Raw genomic sequence first — 23,955 nt, 5'->3', positions numbered from 1 at the left:
GCCCGGGCGCCGGCGGCTGGGGAGGGGGCGCTGGCCCCGAGGCCGCGCATGCGCCGCCACCAGCCTGGGGCTGTCGGTGGAGGGTGACTGCTGGCTTCGAGGGGAGGCGACGCCCTTTGGGGCCAACGGGCCGCACGCTGAGGCGGCCGTGGGAACGACTCATCCCTTTTCCAACCCTGGGGCGGGGCTGGGGTCGGGGTCGGGGCTGGTGGGGGCCCCGCCCCCGTCTCCGGGCCTGCCCCCTTCTTGGGCCGCGATGATGGCGGCACTGTACCCGAGCACGGACCTCTCGGGCGCCTCCTCCTCCTCCCTGCCTTCCTCCCCATCCTCCTCTTCGTCGCCGAACGAGGTGATGGCGCTGAAGGATGTGCGGGAGGTGAAGGAGGAGAACACTCTGAATGAGAAGCTTTTCTTGCTGGCGTGCGACAAGGGTGAGAGCTAGGCCCCTTTCTCTGCTTCTGGACGCCCCTGCCCTTCACACCTTATTCTCCCCCAGCCTTAGCTCCCTCACCCTCGTGCGTTCGTTCCGTCTTCCTGCCGCGCCCGTTTTCTGCCAGCCACCCAGCGCCGCCTCTGCCCGGTGCGTGCCCGGCAGGAGCGGCTGGGGCTGCCATCTCTGGGCGCGCCACCTGCACGGTGGCTCGGGTCGTGAGATGCGATGTTCGGGTAGCGTCCTGGGGAGCTGGACCCTAGGATTTTAGCCGCATCTCTGTTGCCGCCCTCATAACGGACTTGTCTATTTCTCCGCATTTCCGTTCTGTTCTTTCTGGAAAGACGGGTTCTCTGCTTCAGACCTTCCAGTCTGAAAATTAGGGTCTTCTTTAGGATTCTTGGTGTGCCTGGGCTCTTCTCTGCATTTTTCCTTTTTCTTTAAAACCTCGGATCATCTACTTCAGCATCCTTGTGCCTTGGTGTTTCTATTTTCTATTACTGTTGAATGGGATTAGGTGTGCCAGTATCGTAGATGTGATATCTGAAATAAGGACGGGACTGCGGAAATTCTGCCAATGACCAAACTCTCTCCAAATACAAAAAAACTTTGTTCGTACTTTTTGTTGGAGATAATGTTTGGGTCTTCTTTGAGAAATAAAGCTAGCGCAAAATAATTGCAAGATTAAGAAAAACAACTGGCTGTATCTAGTATATATATACATATATGTTATAAATTGATTCCTATATATAAAAGTCAGTGTTATGGCCATAATAATCTCCTTTAAGCATGCTTTCTAAACAGAGAGGGGTAATGAATTGCCCTAAGACTTCATTTATTTCTTGAATGTTAAAAAAGTGCTGTAAATGTTCTCCTTAATTTTTTTAGCTTGCCTTACAATGGCCATACTAGGGAAACTTTAGAATCATGCAGACTTCCAAGACAAATCCAAAGAGCAATTTAACACTGTCCTGTGAAAAGACTGAAGTGCAGAAGGAATTTTGTTTGTACCTGTGAATGTTTTAATAAGTGACGGGCCTCTAACTGCTTTTGAAATTATTTACACAGATTTTTGAGAACACATAGACATGTAAACAAAATTCACCCATGTTAGTTGTCAAGTTTTGTTCTTATGTATTAGTCTTATATTATGAATGCATTTGTTAAAGTCTACCATGGGCACAACTTGAATTATCTTGGAATCATAACCATTTCTATATAACCTCACAAATTGTCTGTGGATTTTGTAAAATTGTTTAGCATTACTGGTGTGAATTGCCCTCTCTTCAAAATTTTGAGAGTGAAAGGGAAAAGATGCAGCATACTGAACAATGATTACTTTCAAGCAAACAGTGTATCAAGGGGATTTAACATTCTTGTCAAACTGAGGACAGGAATGTCAAGAGAATATGACTGGAATAAGGAGTTGTGTAATGTGTATATTTTGGATTACTGCATGACATATCTCAAAAGCATTTTAACATGTTTTTGAGGCATATCCAGTAGTACCAGTTGACATAATTGGGAATTCTTTGTCAACTTTCCAGTTTATAACATCATTAAGATTTTTGGAGTGATTTGAATTTTGGAGATGGGGTTGAAACTATACTTACTCTCTCCCCACCCAAAAAAATTTTCTTTTGTTTAATGAGTGAGATGAAATAGAGGTATTTCCTATTTCAGGTATGTTGAAATCCATTCATTCTTGGGCTAGATTTGAAAAAAGCATACGTTAAAATTTTAGTGTATGGGCAACGTATTTAAGTTAGGGCAATGTATTTTTGTTGTTTTATGTTTGTATTCACTAATGTTGTTGAACCAAAGCTTTCTGAGGCGAATTTACAGCTTCCACTTAAGGTTTCCCCTGCTATGCAAAGGTAGAACATTTCTTTTTGGTATGATTTGGTAGACTGGGGAAGGATTAAGAGGGTTTGGAAATGCTATTATTATTAATGTATGGAAAATTTTCAAGCTATTCTGACCCAAAAAAACTACCTACCAAATCATACCAACTATTAATGTTCTTTGGATAGCAAGGGAAACTATATTGGAGGCTTTGTCAGACTTAGTGGCGAACAGCTCATTAAACTAACAACTGAGGTAGAGTGCTCATGCTTTAAAGAGGTCATTTCATTAATCCTTAGAACCCCATGAGCCAGAGCTGCTACTATCTCCATTTTGCAAATGAGGGAAATGAGGCTTAACAAAATTTAAAAATTACTTTATCCAAGGTTATACTAGGAAGTACTAGAACTCAGATCTGTCTTTGAGCCTGCTCTCTTCATTGTGTTGTTATACTGCTCTAGTTATACTTAAATGAATGGAAATCACTGTGTTAGAATGGTCCACATTTGGATTTATTAATTGGAGATTAAACTTGCTTTTTATGAACCTTATAAACCTTGATTTTTACAGATTACATTTATCTAATAAAAGTCAAAGGAAGCATGATACTTTTGTAGTACCAGGGCAGAACCATTGTAGAATGTCTGTTTCTCATTCTTTTCAATTAGCAATCTTACTATATATTTGCAAAATGTGCTAAATATGTTCCTTTTAAGAATTCCCTAAGCAGCAGTTGTGGCGATGATATGGTTATATGTGATGTTAGTACCTGGATGGCTTTTTGAAAGGTGTGTACAGATTAAGGTGTAAGGAAAATATAGGAGAGTGGAAAGAAAAAGATCTTATGGTTTATACAGTTGTCTTTTTGTAAATGATTCATTAGATGCGGGCAAGTCCTGGTGTAGGTAATGGCCACTTGAATAGTGGCTGTTCATATAACTTGAAAGTGGATCAAAATCAAAAGTAAAATTACTTCTTTTCTGTTTCTAAAATTTTAAGGCAAAAGTGAATTGAAAGTTCCTATGTCAGTGATCTAAAGTAAAATCTGGGACCTTCATGTAAATTCTCAGGGATTACTCTCATATTCTTTTTGGACATAAAATACTGCAGTGTAGAAATAAAGATTAATTGAAACAATAACTGGCTATAAATGTGTTGTTTTATAATATATTAAATAGCAGTTAAATATCTTTTTCCACTCTTCTTGTGAGTTAGTATAGTAATGAGAGTTAGTATAATATAGTGTAGAGTTGATATAATAAACCATGAGGTGTGTATGGTTTACTTCAGGCCTACTGGCCGGAGAAAGTTAATAGGATTATTTGGGGAGCATATAAACTAAATACAGTTCTTGATCTTTCATTTCTTTTAAAGTGCCTGTTAAAATGGTTGCTCTTAGTGTATTAATGAGCTAAAACCTTACAAGACCTTTAATTTGTTGATAATCAGTTGTGTAGAGAAAATGAAAAGGATTTTGTCTGGATTCAGTACCTGCCAACTTTTCATAAAAAGCATGTGCAGGAAATCTGATTTGCAGTTAATATCAGGAGACCCTTCTTGAAGTTTACTCCTAGGGTCAGAGGAAAGGTATGGCGAAAGTTGAATTTTACCTTTATTTTTGGGCTCAGACTAGAGTCTTGGTGTCATCTTTTTGGTATTTGCTTCATTGTATGGGAGGTTGTGTTGATGATTAAATTCCTAGGTAAGCTGTGCTTACCTTTGGGGAGAGGATGCTTTTACACAATGTTTCTGGAAGAAGTAATATTAAGCTTCTGTTTTAATAACACCTTAATTTAATGGGATATTTTTACAAAGCCATTTGAGAAGAAATTTTGAAGTGTAGGGTTGGAGAGAAAAGCAGTGGGAAAAATTGTACAGAGCAGGTATTGCTAAGAAGTCATTTAATTAAGGAGCACCTACTGTAAGCAGGTGTGTGTTTTGAGTGAAGAAAACTTTGCTGAACGAAGGTAAGGGGTGTACTCTAATGAAGATTCTGCAGGCACTTCACAATTGACATTAAACTTAGCATTTAAGTAATTTGTGCAGGAGAGTTTTTTAAAATCACCAATCTTACCAAAAATACATGGTTCTTGGTTATTTTAACAAAACCACTGTTAAATTACTAAGTATTGGTTGGATGGTTTGTAACTGATTGTGTTGAGTGACGTAAGTGCTTTGCAGTACTGTAATACTATTACATCTCAGTAATAATTCCACAAGTGTGTTGCTTTCTCTAAGTCATCATCTGAATATATTAAGTTCTTAACTGTTAATGTACTGGAATGGTACTTTATCAAGAAATAATTGGATATATCGTTATCCTTTAGGAATACTCCTTTGTGCTTTTTGTAAGGAACAGTAAGGAGAATATATATGTTTGTGTCCAAAAGCTGTTGTGCCCAATAGCTGAAGGGAAGAAGCAGTGCTCGATTTGATTTAAATGGCCTATTTGTGATTTGAAAGATGGAATAGTCTCAGTATGTAGTATAGCTTTTATCCTGGGGAACCACAAATATATAACCCAAGCAAAACCCCTTTACTAGAGGAAGCATCTTGTAGATTAAAATTTTTGTATGGGTATTGTCCTGTGCTGTAAATATATTTTTCATAACTGACTCCACCAAATTTAATGACACTGAAAAGTTTAACATATAGGAGTTAAGCTGAAATATGTAATGAGTAGCTCAAAGGCAATCACTGAGGTGGTAAGTCCTAACTTAGGAGGCTAACTGAATTATTAATAAAAATTCTAGTTCTGTGTCAGTATAGTTGAGATTCATGGAATTCCTTTGGGCTCCAAAGCTTTGTGATCTATAAAGTGGTCATCAGCAGTATTAATTCATAACTTCTATTAATTTAAAAAAAAAGTGTTTTCTTGTCATATGTATGGCCCCATCACTAATTCTTTTATCTTTTCTAGCTTAATCTACACAGACTAATAGTATATTTTCCCAGTGTGTACATATATATATATATGTAAAGTGATACAGTAACTCCTTCATGAAACTTATGACATACTGGATATAAACTGAAGTTTCATATAAGTTACAGCATTGCTATGCATTGGACTTAAGTCATATATCAGGTTCTAATCATAAAATAAGCTTGATTTTAATTCTAATAGATTCAAGAAAATGCTATGTGTATTTTTTAATTTATCAAATAATTTACTGTAAAAAGTCAGCACTACTGTTATGCTCGTTTCCATTTGATATTCATTAGGACAGTAGTCTTTAACAATCACAAACAACTAAGAAATTCTGGTGATGATATTATTCAAAATTTTTTAATGTTTTTAATTTTGAAGGTTTCATTTACAACATACAAATATTCAAAAATGCATTGGGGCCTGTGGTAAACATTGGGAACATTGGGTTTTGCACATTTGGTAAAACTATATTTTAAATCATTTCACTGTAAAAGTCTTGCTTTTTTTTTTTTAAAGAATTTGATTCAAACTAATTTGAAGTTTGCTGTAGAGTTTGTATAGTATTGCCTCTATTTGAGATCCAACATGTAACTGTCTATCTCGTTCTATATATAAAAACTTCATCATTCTTTTTCCTCTTAATAGTAAAATCTGTTTTTAGTGTATTTGGTAATAGAATTTTACAGTTCCACACTCAAAAAGTTTGTTATGAAATTTGATTTGAAAAGCTTTACAGACTTTTTGATAGGTAAATTCTCTCACACTTTGCAACTAACTGAAATTTGGTTACTATAAAATTAAACTGAACATTAATCCTCCATGACAGTACTGTTCGAAGTTACTACAATAAGAAAATAAAAAAAGGTGTCAGTGAAGAAAAGATAGAATTGCCTATTTTTTTTTTTAAAGACTTATTTATTCATGCGTACAGAACAGGGTAGAGGCCAGAGTTGCAGGGATGAGAGGATTCACCAGAGACAGAGTGGAGAGCAGAACAGGCAGATTGAGCAACTACACTGCTGAGGGGAATAATGGGCAGTCAGGAGAGGTCTGCCACACCACTGAAGTGACTATGGCTAGCGAACAATGCTGTGCTTTAACCCTCTGTGCCACCAGGGAGGGCCAGAATCACCTCTTCTTAATGGCTATTGTTCCATTTCTCCATTGTATTTCTCTGCATTTATTTCAGAAATGGCCAGAGTAAATTTGTAGCTAAAGATCCATAAAATTACCTTAGTATTTAAATACTGTTTCATTTAAAAAAAATGTTGATTAGGACTTACTACATTGATTTCATGACAGCTAGTGGGTTACAGCCTGCAGTTTGAAAAATACTGGTCTAGAAAGGTCATAGTGGGTGAATGGAAGAGTGACACAAGGTAAATTGAGATGGCAGTAAGTCCCAAATCCTGTAGGGTTTATAACCAGATCCCCTGTGACCCCCAGAAGCCCCGGGGCAAGGTAACTTTGTTGGGGCTGAGGCCCTCTGCCCTCAGCTGAGGCTCTCTGGCATCAGCCCACTCCCTGGCCTAAGTGCAGGCCTACCTGGCCTTTCTTCCTTTTATATCTGCCTCTAGAATTCTAAAATGAGCCAATCAGATGTGAGATTACCTCATTAGTTAAATATTTGGGTTAAAAAATGAGTTGATTGGTGGTTCCCCATGGCCACTGAACAGGAGCCAGGAGAGCCCGGGAAGCGAAAGCCCTTTAAACTTCTAGGCATTTTAGATGTTGAAAATATCCCCTGGTCCGGGATTCAATATTATATGGCTCCTTAGGATCTGTTGTGGCTGGCCTTGGACATTTTTTGTTAGCTAGTAGGATTAGAAGATCATGTGATGTTGGAGTAGGAGGATTTTCTTGGTAATATTAGGATGCTAGTTCCATTGTAGGTACAATTATGCAAAACAAAGAATCCAGGAAAAAATTGCCAGAGAAGGAATTAAAAATAAAGTTTTATATGAAAGTACCCACTTTGATCCTGGCAATAGCAGAGCTGAGCAACCTCGGGCGTAGAAGTCCCAAATACAACGGAAGTCAGTGTGAAAAAATATACATCTCCCTTTAATGTACCATAAAGCCTCAATCAAGCCAATAATTCATGTGTAATGTGCATTTTATTTATTGCCAGTATGTCCTATGGTAGATTATGCTTAAAATATCTAGAAGGAAATGTATGTGAAACTCTGCATGACATATACCTCAATAATATATTTAAAGATACATCATCCAAAGCAAGGATAGTGAAGGCAAGGATAAACAGCTGGGACTACATCAAGTTAAAGAGCTTCTGTACAGCAGGAGAGACACTACACAAAACAGAGAAAATATTTGCACACAATTCTAATGACAAAGGACTGATCGCAAAAAGTAAAGTGAACAGCTACAAAGACACTTCTCCAAAGAAGAAATGCAGATGGCCAGCAGGCATATGAAAAAATGTTCCTCACTTGTAATAAGGCAAATGCAAATTAAAACCACAATGATATACCATGAGAATGGCACATATTAAAACAACTAGCAACAACAAATGTTGGTGAGGATGTGGAGAAAAAGGAACTCTCCTGCACTGCTGGTGGGAATGCAAACTGATACAGCGACAATGGAAAGCTGTTTGGAGATTTCTCAAAAGGCTGAAAATAGAACTTCCATATGACCCAGCAATCCCACTCCTAGGTATATACTCAAAGGACACAAAAAACGTTGATTCAGAAGGACACCGGCACCCCCATGTTTATTGTGCTCTATAATAGGAAAGACATGGAATCAACCCAAATGCCCAAAAATAGAAGACTGGATTAAAAAGATGAAGTACATATACACAGTGGAATATTACTCATAAGTCAAAAAAGATGAACTCATGCCTTTTTTAGCAACATGGATGGAGCTGGATGGAATCGTACTTAGTGAAGTTAAGTCAGAAGAAAAAAACAGTACTAGATGGTTTCACTCATAGCAAGAGTGTAAGGGATCGGTGTGGGGAAAAAAAGAGAGAAAAACAAATGTAATAGAGTAAAAACGAACAACTATAAACCAGAGACATTTAATGGGGTGAAAGGGAGAATGGGATAAGAACTGGGGTGGGATGAGTGCACTGGACTATGATAAAGGCACATGGGTAAATTGGTGGGAAGCCCATGGGGATTACAAATGAGATGAAAAAAAATTGCACAAAATGAGCAATGTAAAAAAAATTTAAATAACAATAAAAAAGAAATAGTTTTAAAAAATGAGCTGATTGATACTAATTGGTCCAGTCAGATGCTTGAAAATGGTCCAGTCAGGCTTGTAGGGTGCAGGACACTTAAGGGGACATAAGGTAGTACAAGACCCAGCTTTAGGCAGTGCACAATTAGACTCCAAAGAGAGAATAAGGGTTCTGTTTCCCACCTCCAAAGAAGCTGGTGCATCCAGTCTCTGAAGAGAGAATTCATTGAACCACTTTGAAGATGTCAGCAGTTGGCCTTTGAAGAGTGAGCATTCATTAAACTATCTTCAGGAGGATTCTGCTCACAGCCTCTGATGAGAGACTCATGGAACAGACAACCTCTGGGATTCACCAGACATTGTAGAACTTATAAGACTTTGTAGACTCCTAGAGTTCCATACTGTAGCCCTTAATAGAGACTTGGCTGCTGCACTTGCCTATAGCCCTGTCTCTGACATTACCTCCAAGGAGCACCACCTTCCCTCCTTATCTTTGTATGTTTTACATCTGACAGGTAAATTATCATGACGTTAAAGATAACTTTGTATTACCCATATTACTAATATTTATAGTAAATAACTAAAAATAGTACAAGTGTTCTGAAAGTATCAGGGGAATAGATTTTCTGTGGCTCATACAGTTTATAGGCTCAGGCTCAGTCCAGCATCTCCAAAAGCCAACTGCAGCCTTTGGTTCTCCAGCTCCACCTTCTGGTGCTGTTGAGTCCATTGCTCTCTGGTTCAGCATCAGGCTCAACCTTCAGACTGCTGCTGTGGGGTGCTGCATTGTCATCTAATGTTCCATGAATGACCTTTGCATAGTACTTCCGGGCACTGTGGACACTGTCTGGGGTCTTTGTTTTCTCCAATCTCCTATTTGTTAAATAAAGCCTTTGTTTGTTGGACCCTAATCCTGAGCTGTTTTGCAATTGTGCACATAGGTGAGAACCCCCAGGCAGTAACCTGTTACTCACCCTGAGCATGTATTGTTTAGTAATATTTAAGTATTAGCTTGTGCTATTTCAGGATTAGTAAGCCATAGTGAATATTCAGGCCTTTATGTAATGAAAATCTTGATTGTAAACTTGATGTGACTTGAATTTTAAAATGATGACTCTAGCTGCTGAGTGGAGGCTAGATTAAAGAGGATGGGGATGAGAGCATAGGTAGGCAAGCTACAGTTTATAGTCCAAATCTTCCTACTGCCTATTTGTATGTCCTTTGAGCTAAGAATATTTTTTCTCATTTTACATTTAAAATGTTTGGACAAGAATCAAAGAGTATTTCATAACGTAGAAATTATATGAAATGAAAATTGTAGTGTCTATAAATAAAGTTTTATTTGAACACTTTAGACCTTACTTGTTTACATATGGCTTTTTGTGTCGTAAAGATAAAGTTGAACATCTGCAACCAATATCTACCACCTGGGATGGTATCACCTGCAAAGGTTTACATATTTACTATCTGACCATTTAGAGAAAAAGTTTGTCAACCCTTAGAGTGTGAAGAGCTATATCAGTAAAGAGACTTGCAAAGTCACCTGACTGGGAGTAGCAGTACCCAATTGGGTGAACATGGCAGATATTTTGGAGAGTGGGCTGAGAAGACTTGTTTTTGAATTTATATATTGGTGGAATTGGTTTTCTTTTTCCTTTACTGAAGAAAAGGTAGCCATGAAACATAACATGTTACATTTCCTTATATATTGCAAAAGAAAAAAGATGTAACTCTTAAAAGCAACTTCAGCTTAAAATAAAAAGCATTTAAATATTAGTCTGACATAAGAAGACATTTTGAATTATAATCCTTGCTCAGTAATTAGTTCCTTGCAGAGTGTCACATATATTCTACTGTGTGCTTTTCCTGATCTAAGCTTATTCTATAGAGTATGTTGTTTTAAATAGCTTACAAATAAAAACTTAGATGAAAAGCTTAGGCTTTCAGTCTAGGTTTCCAGTAGGTTCTAGAACTGTAACTTGTACATTTTCATGTGAGTACTAGCTGTGACAGGGTGGAAATTTTTATTATTTTTATGACTAAAAGTTATTTATTTTGACTTTTAACTCTTACCCCCCCATATAATGCCCGTGACCGCAGTGAAAACAGTCTCAGAAATCTTAAATCTGGAATATCAAATATTTGCAAAAAGACCTTGTAAGCAACAGTATAAACAAATTGTAGCAGTTTTGTTGATTTATTATACCTGAAATTTATAAAATACAGGAATTATACAGCCTTCATATTTTTCTTTCTGCCTCTAGCAATATGACTGATGAGGTAATCTGAACTCTTCTGCTTCCAATCATCTAGAAATCCTTGCTAAATTAACACCCATTTAACTGAGCAGCTGTGCTTTCAACAAATTAAGGGAAATGCTCAGAGCCCAAAAATTAAGGAAAGATGTAAAACAGAGGGGTATGTGAGCCGACAAAATCATCTGCTTTGTGGGTGGTGCCAAGAATTGCTAGTCTAGGCATGATAAGGATTTTAATTTTAATGTCATATAGAAATAGGTTACAAAGCGGAAGGATTATACTTTTAGAAAGGCGGTGCCTGAGAACGGAAACCATCCACCTATAGGAACACTACAAGGAAGTTTGTAAATAAGACTTCCTTAAGAATCTATAGTCATAGTCCTGCTTCTTGTAGTCTTAGGTTTTAATTAATTCTGCCCACTTGGTTTGGGAATACCAAAACAGAAATTAATGTAAAGAAGACTGATAGAGTAGCAAAAACTCATTATTTGCGGAAGCAAAAAGCACCCTTATATGGGACACATTTTCAGAATTGGCTGTTAGTATTCCCACAGTTACGCTGCATGAAAATAAGTTTCCAGTATCCATTTAAAAAATTCAGAAGACCATCATCCATTACTACAAGTCAGTAGCAGGAATAAATAGGAATAAATCTCTCGAGATCTTTAGGTAATTATCATTTGGAGGCCATAAGTATGTTAAAATGACCAAGTTTAAAATAGAGAAATGAAAACATAAAAGGTAGCAGATATACAGAGAGGAATCCAATAAAATTTACAGAAATGAAGTCATTACAACTTTTAAAGTCAATAAATGTACTGAGGTACAAATGAGGGAAATGTACAGATAAGGGAAAATAAGTTAATGAAGGAGAGATCTTGAAGGAATCCTGGTTATAGAAAAGTGAGAAAGAGAATGAGAAATCTTCAGACAAAAAAGTTGGAATGATACTAATTTAACATGATCTGTAATAGGAGTTTGAATAGGAGAAAAATTAATTTGGGATAAAGCAATATTGAAGAGATTTGACATTAATAGTAATAAATTTTCACTCATCTATTCACTAGTTTCATCTAGTTTGTGAGTAAAGGGCATCACTTTGTGTAGTGGTAAGTTTTTATCATGGAGTGTCTAAATGTTAACTAATAGTGCTATGAGGAAAATGCTTTTTTTTTTTTTTGAATAGTTTTTTTAAAGGAACTAAGGAAATAAGCCACCAAAAAAACTAACATTCACCTTCCGAAATGTATGGGGTCTTTAAAGCCCTTGGTTAAAAATAATGACAGGATGACAGGTTTATTTGAAATATTAACAGTATCTCTTGCCTTTCTTACTTATTTAGTCCAATTCTAGTTTTCTCTATACTGTGAAATCATTGCTTCTGGGTTGCACTGTAATTCTTTACCTGTATCTTCTTACTCATAAACTTCTAAGGAACAACTGTATTTGCAAGTTACTTAACGTGGTTTATTCATCTTATGTTTAAATAGTGAAATAAAGCCCATCTGTTTTCTTTCTCTATTTAGCATTTTTCTTTTATTTTCTTTTACTACACCAGTTGGTGAGCAGACAGATAGCCTCTATGAAAATGCTTACCTCCATTATTCTTTTTACCCACAGTGAGTCAGCTGTTTTGATGTGGGCTGAAGTTAGGCAGAAAGTATGCTCCTTTCAAAATTTCACTGAGAAATATTCTGACTTTGGCTTGAACCAGCATGAATCCTGGTTTTCAGAGCTCTGGAGCTTGTGGAGCTGAATGATTCCCATGTCCTTCAAACAACTCCATTAATGAAATAGAGGATGTGTGTGTGTGTGTGTGTGTGTGTGTGTGTGTGTGTGTAGTTTGTAGAGGAGAGGAATTTTGAGCATCCTCTTTTTGTTACATACCCAAAAGCACATACTGCTTTTCCGAACTATGTTTCCCCCTGTATGCTCTCCTTATAATGTTTTCCACTTACTTCTAAATAACATTTTTAATCATTATGATGTGCATGTAAATGTGTGTATGTATTTGGGCTGTAAAACTTAAATCTTTAAAATTTTTTTTTAGCTTCCAGTGTGTGCTTTTGGTCATTCTATATTGCTTTACATATCTTCTAAAAGTTTCCTTACAATTGAACAGCTATAAATTTTAAGCTGACAAGTTTTATTTCAAAATGCACATTTAAAATTTTTCTACACTTATTTCTGCAACTGGTATATATTTTATTAGAGTATAAGTTTTCAGGAAGGAAAAATGTTCAGATATTCTTTGCACATTTCCGTATACAAATGAGTTTAGGTTTCTGATGTTTTAAATCAAGCTAAGATTTTCTTTATAGACATTTTTATTTAATATGTCATGGATATTAAATTATGTTTGTGTATTGTTATTTAGGTGACTATTATATGGTTAAAAAGATTTTGGAGGAAAACAGTTCAGGTGACTTGAACATAAATTGCGTAGATGTGCTTGGGAGAAATGCTGTTACCATAACTATTGAAAACGAAAACTTGGATATACTGCAGCTTCTTTTGGACTACGGTTGTCAGGTACAAGGCTAGATAATTCTATCCAGTAGCTTCTAAGTACTGTTAGATGTTCCATGTTTCTTTTTTATTTCCTAGTTTCTTCCATTCTTCTGTCCCTCCCTCCTTCCTTTCTCTCTTTCCCCTTATTTGGTTTTAAACCACTAAAAATTTTAAAAACAAACCTAAAAATCCTTTTTAAGTATATTTTAACTTGATAAATCTTTTTCCTGCCAATTTTCACTTTCCCTCCTTTGTATGTTTTACATCTGACAGGTAAATTATCATGACATTAAAGATTTGTATTACCCATATTACTAATATTTATAGTAAATAACTAAAAATAGTACAAGTGTTCTGAAAGTATCAGGGGAATAGATTTTTTGTGGCTTATACAGTTTATAGGCATAAGAACAAATTGCTTCTGACTCATAAAACAATTTTCAACTTGTTTCAATTTTTTCCTGTTAAGTTGTATTAAGTTTTCCTTTTCATTTGAAATATAATATTTGCTTGTAACTAAAGGTGAATAACTTTTTTTTAACTGGAAAATGTTGACCTTTCTGTTTATCTTCATATTTATTTGTTTGTTGGAAAAAGTAGTGTGTGATTAAGTTGTGAGAAAATTCAGTCAAGAGATTATGAAGGGTATTTAATATTATTTTCCTTCTTTCTTAGTTTGTTTATGGTTGGAAATTATGCTCTTTTTACTTCCAAATAGTATGATGTGGGCTTTGTTAGTGAGACTTTTCTTTTTGACTCATCAAGAAGCACTCAGAAAATTTAAAAGGTATAGATACGGTAGTTTTATGTACATGTTTACTGTCTCTATATTTGGAGTACCAGAACGACTGCTTTCCCAGCAATTTCAGCTATCCAGAACACCAGTGAGAATGAGAAAATAAATAAAAAATATCACTACGCAGCCAGAGTAGAGGCTACGAAGTTTCCCACTTCTGTTCATGAACTTTAGTCATAGGAAAGAGTACTTGTGAATTCCTCCATCATAGTCTTTTTTTTCTGATTTTAGACTCCAGTTTAATAAATTACTTAGTTTTCTAGTCCAGTGAGAATTAGAGAGACAACAGAATAACATGAAGGGCTGAAGTGGAACAAAATGCGGTACAGTACCTCTGACTATTTAATGAAAAGGCCACCAGCATTACACGTTTGATCACCTTTGAGGGAACTATATGTTAGAATAATAGTTGATGGAGTCAATAAGAAAAAGTTAAATTATATTCAGTACATAATATATTACAAAAAAGAAGAGAATTCATATATGACTTCTCAAAACAAAAAGCTTCCATCGAAATAGTTTAAAAATTTAAAGACTTAAAAGCATAAGCTTCAGTGACCTAGAAAATAAGGTTATAAAGAAACTTGGTTCTTGATCCTAGATAAAAGAGATATTATAGTATAGTAATAACTTTTGCCTTTTAATATATGTGATTCTATGTAAATAATAAATCAGTGGTATACATGGTTCTTTCATTTACTAGACCACATTTGAACATCATAGCATACATAGATGTTACATTTTATAAAAACGCCAGAAAACTGAGGCTCATAGATATTAATGAACTGCCCAAAGTTCTAAAATTCTTGGAAACAAAGCTAAGATTGGAACCTAATCTTATGCTGCAAATCCCATGCTCTTTCCAGTTCTCTGTGTTGTATCTCAGGTTACCTGTGTCTTTGGTATCAAAGCCTTCAGTTGGATGTGACTGGAAATGAATAAGTATGAATTTGCACTAAAGGATATTAAACTAATTGGACAATGAAAGAACATAGGCATTACAATTGAATACATGATAAGTGCTGAGTATAATACTTGACCCTTGTATATTGCTTTGAGGACACAAAGTGCTTTCATGTATTTTTATTATATGGTATGGTAGTCGCTCTCAACTGAACAATTTTGTGCTTTCCCCTCCACCCCTTGTCCCTGGGATATTTGGAAATGTTTAAAGACATTTTTGTTTGTTTTCTGATTAAATTTATTTTCTTACATTGTTGGTCATTGTTGTACAGTATGTGATTTCTCCCCTTGGTGTTTCCTCTGTAGTTCTCCCACCATCATAACATGTGTGAATCATGACCATAGTCCCTTGTGCTCTTCCTTCCCCTCTTTTGACCTCTCTATCCCACCTTCCCTGCTATATACTAATTGGACAATGATCTTGGGTCAGTTTGCAAGTTTTGTCTTTTTCCTGACTATTTGGTTTCTCTATAGTCTATCTGTAAGTGAAACCACCCGATACTTATTTTTTTCCTTCTGACTTAGTTTGCTTAGCATAATCCCTTTCCAGCTCCATCCATGTAGCTGCAAATGGCATGAGTTTTCTTTGAATACATATTTGGTTACACAACTTGGGGGGTGGATTGCTATTGGCATCTGATGAGTAGAGGCTAGGGATGCTGCTCAACGTCCTACAGTGTGCAGGCCAGCCCGCCAGAACAAGGAATTATCGGTCCAATTTGTCACTATTGAGAAATCATGCTTAAACTTCTATGGCTTACAATAAATGTTTTGGAAACAGAAAAGAGATCATTATAGATTGAAGCTATAAAAAAATGTTTCCTGGAAGTGTGTCATGAACTCGGTCCTGAAATATTAATAATTGCTAATATTTATACAGTGTTCCTATGTAAGAGAAACCTTAAGATATTCACTTACTTATTCCTCATAATGGCCCTGCGAGATAGTATTACTATCCACATTTTTTAGATGAGGGAAAGCAAGGTAAAGAAGAACAGTTAAGTAATTTGCTTAGCTATTTCTTCATAAATTGCAGACCTGAAATTTGAGCCCAATTTCTGACTGCACATTTCATGATCTTACCTACTACTTGAAACTACTCTTGAAAATTTTATGTAGGTGTAGACAGGGGATATAGAGAAGGCTTGTGCAGTATATATTCTTGAGTCAGTGCGTTGATTTGACCTTTTGAACAAAATAATTGGCTTGGAGAGTGAAGAGAAATAGCTGGGAAAATAATTAAAATTAACGGTTGAAAAGGGCCTGAATGCCAGATTAAGGGATTTGAGTTACATGTGATAATTAGTAGTGCCATTAAATGATTTTCAAGAAAGGATATGATGTGTCTTAATTCATTTCAGAAAAATGAAGTAACTGACAGTGTTGATAAAAATTAGAAAATAGAAAAAAAAACTAGCTTGGGCAAGCATTTTTTATTTTTCATAGTTTTTCATGAAGTGCCATTATTTACATCCTTGTTGATTTTTTTCACAATACAGGATTTATGCTCTCGGGTGTGGTCACTTTAGATCTCCTGCCACCAAAGCATCGTAATCTTGTTCCATAGTATAGTTGGTGAGCACGTTTTTTAGTTATCCTGATGCAATAAAACTGGAGTACAGTCAGCCCTCCTTATTGGTGGGCTCTGCATTCATGGACTTATCCATGGATACAAAATATGGACTATGTAGTTGGGCCTTTGATGGTTGCATCGGGCTAGTCATGAATAAACCTTTTCCTTGTCACTGTTGCCTAAACAATACAATAGTTTTTACAGAGCATTTACATTGCAATGAGTATTTTATGTAATCTAGGGATGATCCAAAGTATTTGGGAGGGTTATATGTGAATATTGTGCCACTTTATGTAAAGGAATTTAGCATCCACGGATACCAAGGAATAGCACGGAAAGGGTTTTGTGGCTTTAGGAATAGGGTGAAACATGACAGATGTCAGAGCTGTTACAAAGGGAGAATTGATAGAATTTAAAAGTACCTCAGTTTGGAGAGGGGAATTAAGAACTCCAAGAGAAAATCTTAAAAATGGATAATTGAGGGAAGGATGAAAGAAAAATAAAGTTTAGAAGAGAAGTCAAGCTTGGGTCGGAAATGACAATTCATGTTTTAACCTTGTTTATTTTGGGTTTATCGGTTGTTTGCAATGGGTTGTTTTAAGATGAAGTGTACATTTCTAGAGGTGAAAAAGAGTGAAGAAGGATTTAATGTTTGGGTAGGTGGGAGCTAGGATTGGTATTTCTGTGAATGAAGGACCAAAAGAGGGAATATCAAAGTGGAAATTTTAATTTTAGAAAGGTAGTATTTAGTTAACTCTGAATTCAGAGGAAGGAGTATGGGAATTGTTGAAAAGACAAATTCTGATTTGAAAAGGAAGAGCACACTCAAATATATAATAAGTACAGATAGTGAGTAGATTTTAATTAAAAAAAGGTCAGTCATCTGTAAGAATGATTAGGAAACAAAACTAATGGCATTATGTATCCCTATAGATATTTTTTAAAAATACCTTAAAGCATTTTTTCCTTAGAACCTGCATCAACTAATACACTTTCATGCAGCGTAAGTTAATGGTAACTCATATATAACTTTCTTATGTAAATATTTCCTACACCTGAAGCTTATCCTTTTAAGCCTGGAAGATTTAACCTGAATCTTTCTTTATTCTTTCCTAGAGTGTATCTGAATATAATTTAACTTTACCACTGTTAAGTAGACATCATTGTGAATAGAATCATATTACCTTACTTCATATTGTCTGAAACTATTAACATGCTTATCTTTATACTAAAAGGCTTCAGACTGATGTGCATTGACATTACTTTGCTCTACTAATATTTTATCTTTTCAATGATCAGCTTACTTTGTTGGTTTTAATTCAGCTATTTTCCTATTTGGTAAGGATCTGAAGAAACCCAAATAAATGTCTGTTGTTTATGAACAATCTGTCAGTGTGCTTGAGGTAGTTCCTATAGGAAAATAATTCACTTGAAGCTAGTTTGTGAGTGGGCCATTTTTTTTTTAAAATAAAATCTGCTGTGGTTATGCTTCTTATGGTTCAAGTTGCCTCATGTTCAAGAGCAGCAGCATTACTATACTTTAGCTTTATAGGTTAAAATTAAAAATCATAAGTGAAATGTTTAATTAATAATGGACATATGGTTCTTTTTGTTTGTTTGTGCCCCCTGACCAAGAATGTTAAAAATTCAAAAGAAATGTTTGCAGAGCAGCAGAATAATGATGCTAGGCTTCAAAGAATAGACTTACAGCCCAGTGAAAGTTGAAAGTTTTCATGGATAAAGTAGTGAATTAAATTTACCATCAAGATGGAGAGTTTTTCCTATGGGACTAAACAGCAGTTCCCTATGATTTAGTGTGACCCCTCAACCCTTTCTTTGGGGCTCTTATTCCTATTTTTAGACTTCCAGATAAAGTTTCCATTTTTAGTTCTGTTTTGAACATCTAGATAAAATGGACGAAAGGGTTATTCAGCTGCAAAAAGTACTAAATAGCTGACTTAGTTTCATTTTCAAGAGAGTATTGCTTAATAGTTAAGAACTATGACAGTTTAAAAATGTACAGATTGAAAATAATCAGGATATTTTCTTAGATGAAGCCATGATTTATTTCCACATTTCCCTCTGCCTGTATGATTTTTTAAAATAAAACAAAAATATGATGTCACATTGCCAAGCATCATAATAGACTAATAGACTGTTACCAAGTTAAAAAGTCATATCCTCAACTTCTGTTTACTTTTTCTCCTGTCAAAGTTGGAGCCTCAAAATGAGTTGTACTTGAGAGTAATACTATAGTTACTTTCCCTCTTTTCTGTAAGGACATTAATAACCAAACTTTTTGTGGTTTTTGTTTAGTTAGATTGCTGATATTAATGTCAGATTTGTATCAGTCAACCATGTGTTATAAAAATGAGAACAGTGGGCTCCCATCTTCTGTTAACATGTTTTCCATTGTCCCTGATCTTCATGGTTGCATCTATGATCGTTTTTGTTAGACTGAATACAATCCTTTACCAGCAGTTAAGATACAGAAGGTTATGATTCTTTTGGTCCAAAGTTCAAGAATAAAGATCTTGAAAAAGAAAGCATCTTAGTTTTAAATATTAAATGGATCAGCATTGTTTCATTAATACACCCGGCTATTAAGCATTCATTATTTTACCAGCTCATGCCATGAAACCAGTACAGAAACCTGTATGTTGTGGTACAGAGAAGTACTGCTAAGAAAATCAAATGTTACCTGGACAGTCTAAATTTTTGAAAATTGAGTATTACTGTATATAATACAGTTTAAACTTTAAAAATAGTTTACTTATGAATTACTGGAAATAAATAGTTTATCTTCTTATCCTCCATTTTCATTTTTAACCTTTTTTTTTTTAAAGTCCGCAGATGCACTTTTGGTGGCAATCGACTCTGAAGTAGTGGGAGCTGTTGATATACTACTTAATCATCGACCAAAACGATCATCAAGACCAACTATAGTAGTTAGTACTCTTAAATATTTATTAATTTGGATTTTTAAACCAGAATAGATCTCTTGCCCTATTGCCTTTTTTCCCCCCAAATTTATTTTGCTTTTAAGAAATAGATTTTTTTTCATTCTGTAAAATAATGCTTTAAAATAAGAAGCCAGTTGCAAGAATAATTTTGTTTTTAGGAAACCTTTTTTAAAATTAGTGATATTTCTATAATTTTTTCAGTGTAGACCAGTATTTTTAGTATGGAACATTCTGCAGGTTACATTGAAAATACAGATTAATTTTCAGATGGATTTAAGAATTAAATATAAACAAAACATAAAGATGGAAGAAAGTGTAGGCACATAGCTGATTGGGCATGGATAGACTTTCTAAATGTAAAACTTGAAAAAAAAAGTATATCTTTTTTTTGCCTGGTTCTTCCTTCTCTGGAAACTTATCAAGGAAGTGATAAAAAATATGGACAAAAGTGTTAATTACAATCTTACTTGTAGTAATGATAAAGTCATGTGATGAAATCTGAAATACCAAAATAAGAGATTGGAAATATAAATATATAACATATACATTTAAAATGTTATTTTAAAATAGCATGTAGGAACATGGTAAAATATGTGATAGGAAATCAGTAAAATAAGAAAAGTAAATTGTATTAAATATAATCCAAACTTAAAAATATGCATAGAAGAGGATCTGTATGGAAATACAGCAAAATGTTAACAGTAGTCATCTATTAATCCTAAATTAAATGTGTATATATATATATTTTTTGCTTTGCTTTTGTGAGGAGACAGTTACTAATAAATACCTTCTAATTTTCAAATACAGGTATTTAAAAAGCCTTATGTAGCATTTGTTATTGATGAAAAATGTAGAGAACCAAGCAGCTTACATAACAGCTGGGAGTATAAAATGACAATGCTCAGAAGAAAAATTATCTTAAGAAATTTCAGATTGATTCCAGATTATCAGCCAGTATCTGAGAACTATGAGAAACTGCTTTATCATATATTATACTTTATCATATATTGACTGAAATATATTACTCTCATTTAGACTATTGTACAGTTTGTGAATGTACGACTTTCTCCAGAGGGTTGCATCACCTAATTTAAGTGGTGATAAGAAAATAAAAGGGACATAGAAAATAAAAAAGATCTAAGAAGATATAGTCCCTGTCCAAAGAATTAGTGATATCTAGAATTCCATCTGTTACTTATTCTGCAGTTACTGTTGTATTCTGATATATCTATTCTACGGTCTAGACTTTTAACCCATTTATCTTCTTGAGGAGAAGGAGAGGATATTGTGTGCTAGGATATTGTAGTGACTGATGGGTAGTATTTCATCACCAATGCCACTATCAATTGAATCTTAAAAGAGTTGTAAGAGAATGGAACCATCACCTAGTCACTGCAAGAAACCTTTCTACCGTATCTCTAAAACAGGTTATCCAAGCCTTGCTTGAATACTCCCAATGACAGTAAGTCATATTCTGGTAGCCCTCTTATTTCTAGACAGGTAATGTCAATTATTTATGTATACATTCTTTTTACCATTTCAGTGAATTCATTGTGTATTTGTGGCTTATCAAAATTGTATTTTGATAAATTCTGATCTTTAGTCTCAGGCCTCTTTTTTTATAGTACCCATATATTTATGGATAATGAAATTATGACCATAATCTCATCTTAATGTATACATGTTAGAAGTACATCTCAATGTGTTGCTAATAGTTAGGTATCTTTCATAGGGAAAGTGAGAAAACCATTTTTATTTTAAGGAATTCAATGCAATTTCCTCCTCTTTATAACCAATAATAGGGGAGAAAGGGCTAAATTTTTAGATTTCTCTGCAGCTTTAAATTAAATTGAGGTTCATATTAAATAAATGGGACATTTATAAACAAAGGGAGGAGAAAATACGTTGGTAAAGACTAAAATCATAATCAAAGTTATGTAGATTATTATTTCGTGATAGCATTTTTTATTCATAAGTTAGGAATGATCATATCCAGTGCTGGTGAGTAAGTCTTTAGCAAATGGATACATTGTGCTATTATGGGAATATGAATTATTGAAAGAACTTTGGTAATATGTATCAGGAGCTTCAGAACTCCTTCATGGAGATCATAGACTTTAGATCTGTAATTTCACTTCAAAGTTTCTATGTTGATGAGATAATCCTAAATTTCAAAAAGCTATGTTCACAAAAATATTTGTGGTGGTTTTATTTAAATTAATAAAGTACTTTACACATAGGGTCTGTGAACTTCTTTAAATTGTATGTAGCATTTTATACATGAAGTTTTTTGTGAAGGTTCTGGGCTCTAACTCTTGTGAGACTGTTAAAAAAAGCTCTTGTTCTCCAAAATATTAAAACCACTTTTAGAATTCATTGGTTTAAATAATTTATGTAAAAGAAAATGTCCTCAGAAGGGGGTATATGGCAGAGAAATAACAAGAAGAAAATGTTGTTAAATATTCTTCTGGTAGTAGGAATATGGCCATTCTTTCTGCCTTTCCATATTTTTCAGATATTTTATAATGTATGTACACTACTTTACAGTGCTAAAAGTTATCTTCAAAATGTGCACTGAATGAGTTGATACTATGGAATCAAACATCTCAAGAAAATTGAAAAAAATGAGAACTTTTCAGAGAGAAGTTCTTTATAGAAAAAAATGAAGTAGTTATAAAATAGTCAACTTTTAAAGTTTAACTTTAACTCTGTATTTACTAGTGATTCTTTTCTCATGTCATGCCCATGAGTCCCTGTAGTTAGTGACTCAAGCTCTGGAGTAACACAAACCTGAGTTTTGACCTGTATTTTGCCACTCTGTTGTGTAGCTCTGGCACATTAACTTCTCTGAGCCTCAGTTTTTTCAGGGGATCATAATGCTCAGTTTTGCACAATATTGTGGGGATTAAATGAAATGATAATCTTAAAGTGACTAACAATTCCAGGACTTATTAAATAGTGGCTATGATTGTTAGTGTTTTTGTGCATTTGTAATAGGAAGAAGTGTAGGTAGTAATGGGGAATATGTAAAGGGTTACACAAATAAATAATACTTCCTTTTACATCTTTCAGCTAACTTCATTGCTGCTGTTAAGACAAGTTTGACATAGAGGTGGACTATTTAAATTTTTTCTCATGCATTTATACTCTATTTTTAACATTTCTGTTTTTCCCATATATTCTTCTTCTGAAGTTCTAGTTTCTTATCCTTATCGTGAGTATTCCTGTATTCTTTTGAGAATGAAACACATTTTCCTAAAGTATTTCTCTAGATAGCCTTACCTCTTTGTTAGGAATACATAATTCAAGTTTTCTGTGTGTTTCCTATTGAAAACTATGCCTTTCATGTTTATACTGTATTAATTAAAGTTTTGAGGTTTCAAAAAATAGTTGGTAAAATTTCTATCATTCTGTTATATTCCTTAAAATAATCCCTATATTCTTTGTTCTTTCCATTTCCCCCTCCCATTTTGTTCTTTAGATAAATATTTTTTGAAGTCACAAATAATAACTTTTGGACATTTATGTAAATATCTTTCAGAAACTGATGGAAAGAATTCAAAATCCTGAGTATTCTACAACTATGGATGTTGCACCTGTCATTTTAGCTGCTCATCGTAACAACTATGAAATTCTTACAATGCTATTAAAACAGGATGTGTCTCTGCCAAAACCTCATGCAGTTGGCTGTGAATGCACATTGTGTTCTGCAAAAAACAAAAAGGACAGTCTCCGACATTCCAGGTCAGAAAATTAAGATTCTGATAAATTGTTTATGATAGAAGGTATATAAGTCAATGTAGCTTTTAAGAAATGTGCTGAGATGACTTACAAAGCCCAGTTTTCTGATGTCATTGCTTAATATAATGAGTTCTACATTTATAAAGCATATTTACTGAATAATGAATAACTGGAAAAATTCTTCAGACTCTGAATAAGGTTTATCTCATACTCTTCCTTATGGGAACTGAGGCACTATTTGTTCTTTACATGCCGAATTGTTTTACTCTGAGAATTTCTGAGTAGTGGCAACAGATACTCTATCCTGTCTTTAGAAAGAAGTAAAAATTATTTACCCAACTAAATATGTGGCTTGTTATGCCTCTTATTTCCCCATTTACACTGTATTTAAGTCGTTTCCTCTTCTCCCCATTCAGAAATACTAAGAAAAGAAGAATTAATGAACAAAAAAGTGCTCCTTCTTGGACAGGTTGAAATCACCCACATGAGCATGTTACATAAGGTGTATGGTTCTGGGGTAGACTTGAGAATGGCATGTTCAGCCTACAACTTTATATATATTATCTTTTTAGTAACCAAATACAGTTGATTAGTATCACATATAATATTTATGTGTATAACATGGAAAATGTGGTATAGAAGTCCTAGGTACCTGCTGACAAGCTGTTTTTTTAAAGGATTTTGCAGTATATGAAGTTAATTTACAACTACAAACCATCCACCCCCACTTCTCCCTCAG

At 34.7% G+C, this 23,955-nt stretch overlaps 1 protein-coding gene across 4 annotated transcripts in view; it reads left to right on the top strand.

The window, feature by feature from the left end:
• The first annotated feature begins 23 nt into the window (after positions 1–23).
• The window catches only part of TRPC1 (transient receptor potential cation channel, subfamily C, member 1), a 59,136-nt gene continuing 35,204 nt past the window's right edge, over positions 24–23,955 (top strand). The window contains exons 1-4 of one of the 4 annotated variants that reach the window (XM_004682135.2): positions 24–431; positions 13,047–13,201; positions 19,359–19,460; positions 23,017–23,219. In XM_004682135.2, coding sequence (XP_004682192.1) covers positions 257–431; positions 13,047–13,201; positions 19,359–19,460; positions 23,017–23,219 — 635 coding nt within the window. In that variant the 5' untranslated portion in view covers positions 24–256. The remainder of the gene's footprint in view (positions 432–13,046; positions 13,202–19,358; positions 19,461–23,016; positions 23,220–23,955) is intronic. The other 3 variants (XM_004682136.2, XM_012724941.1, XM_012724942.1) reach the window with 3 other exon arrangements.

Source organism: Condylura cristata, unplaced genomic scaffold (assembly GCF_000260355.1).
Source record: "Condylura cristata isolate star-nosed mole 26May11 unplaced genomic scaffold, ConCri1.0 scaffold00014, whole genome shotgun sequence".
NCBI lineage: Eukaryota > Metazoa > Chordata > Mammalia > Eulipotyphla > Talpidae > Condylura > Condylura cristata.
The sequence above is the reverse complement of the archived record's forward strand: the minus strand, read 5'-3'. Positions and strand labels throughout refer to the sequence as shown.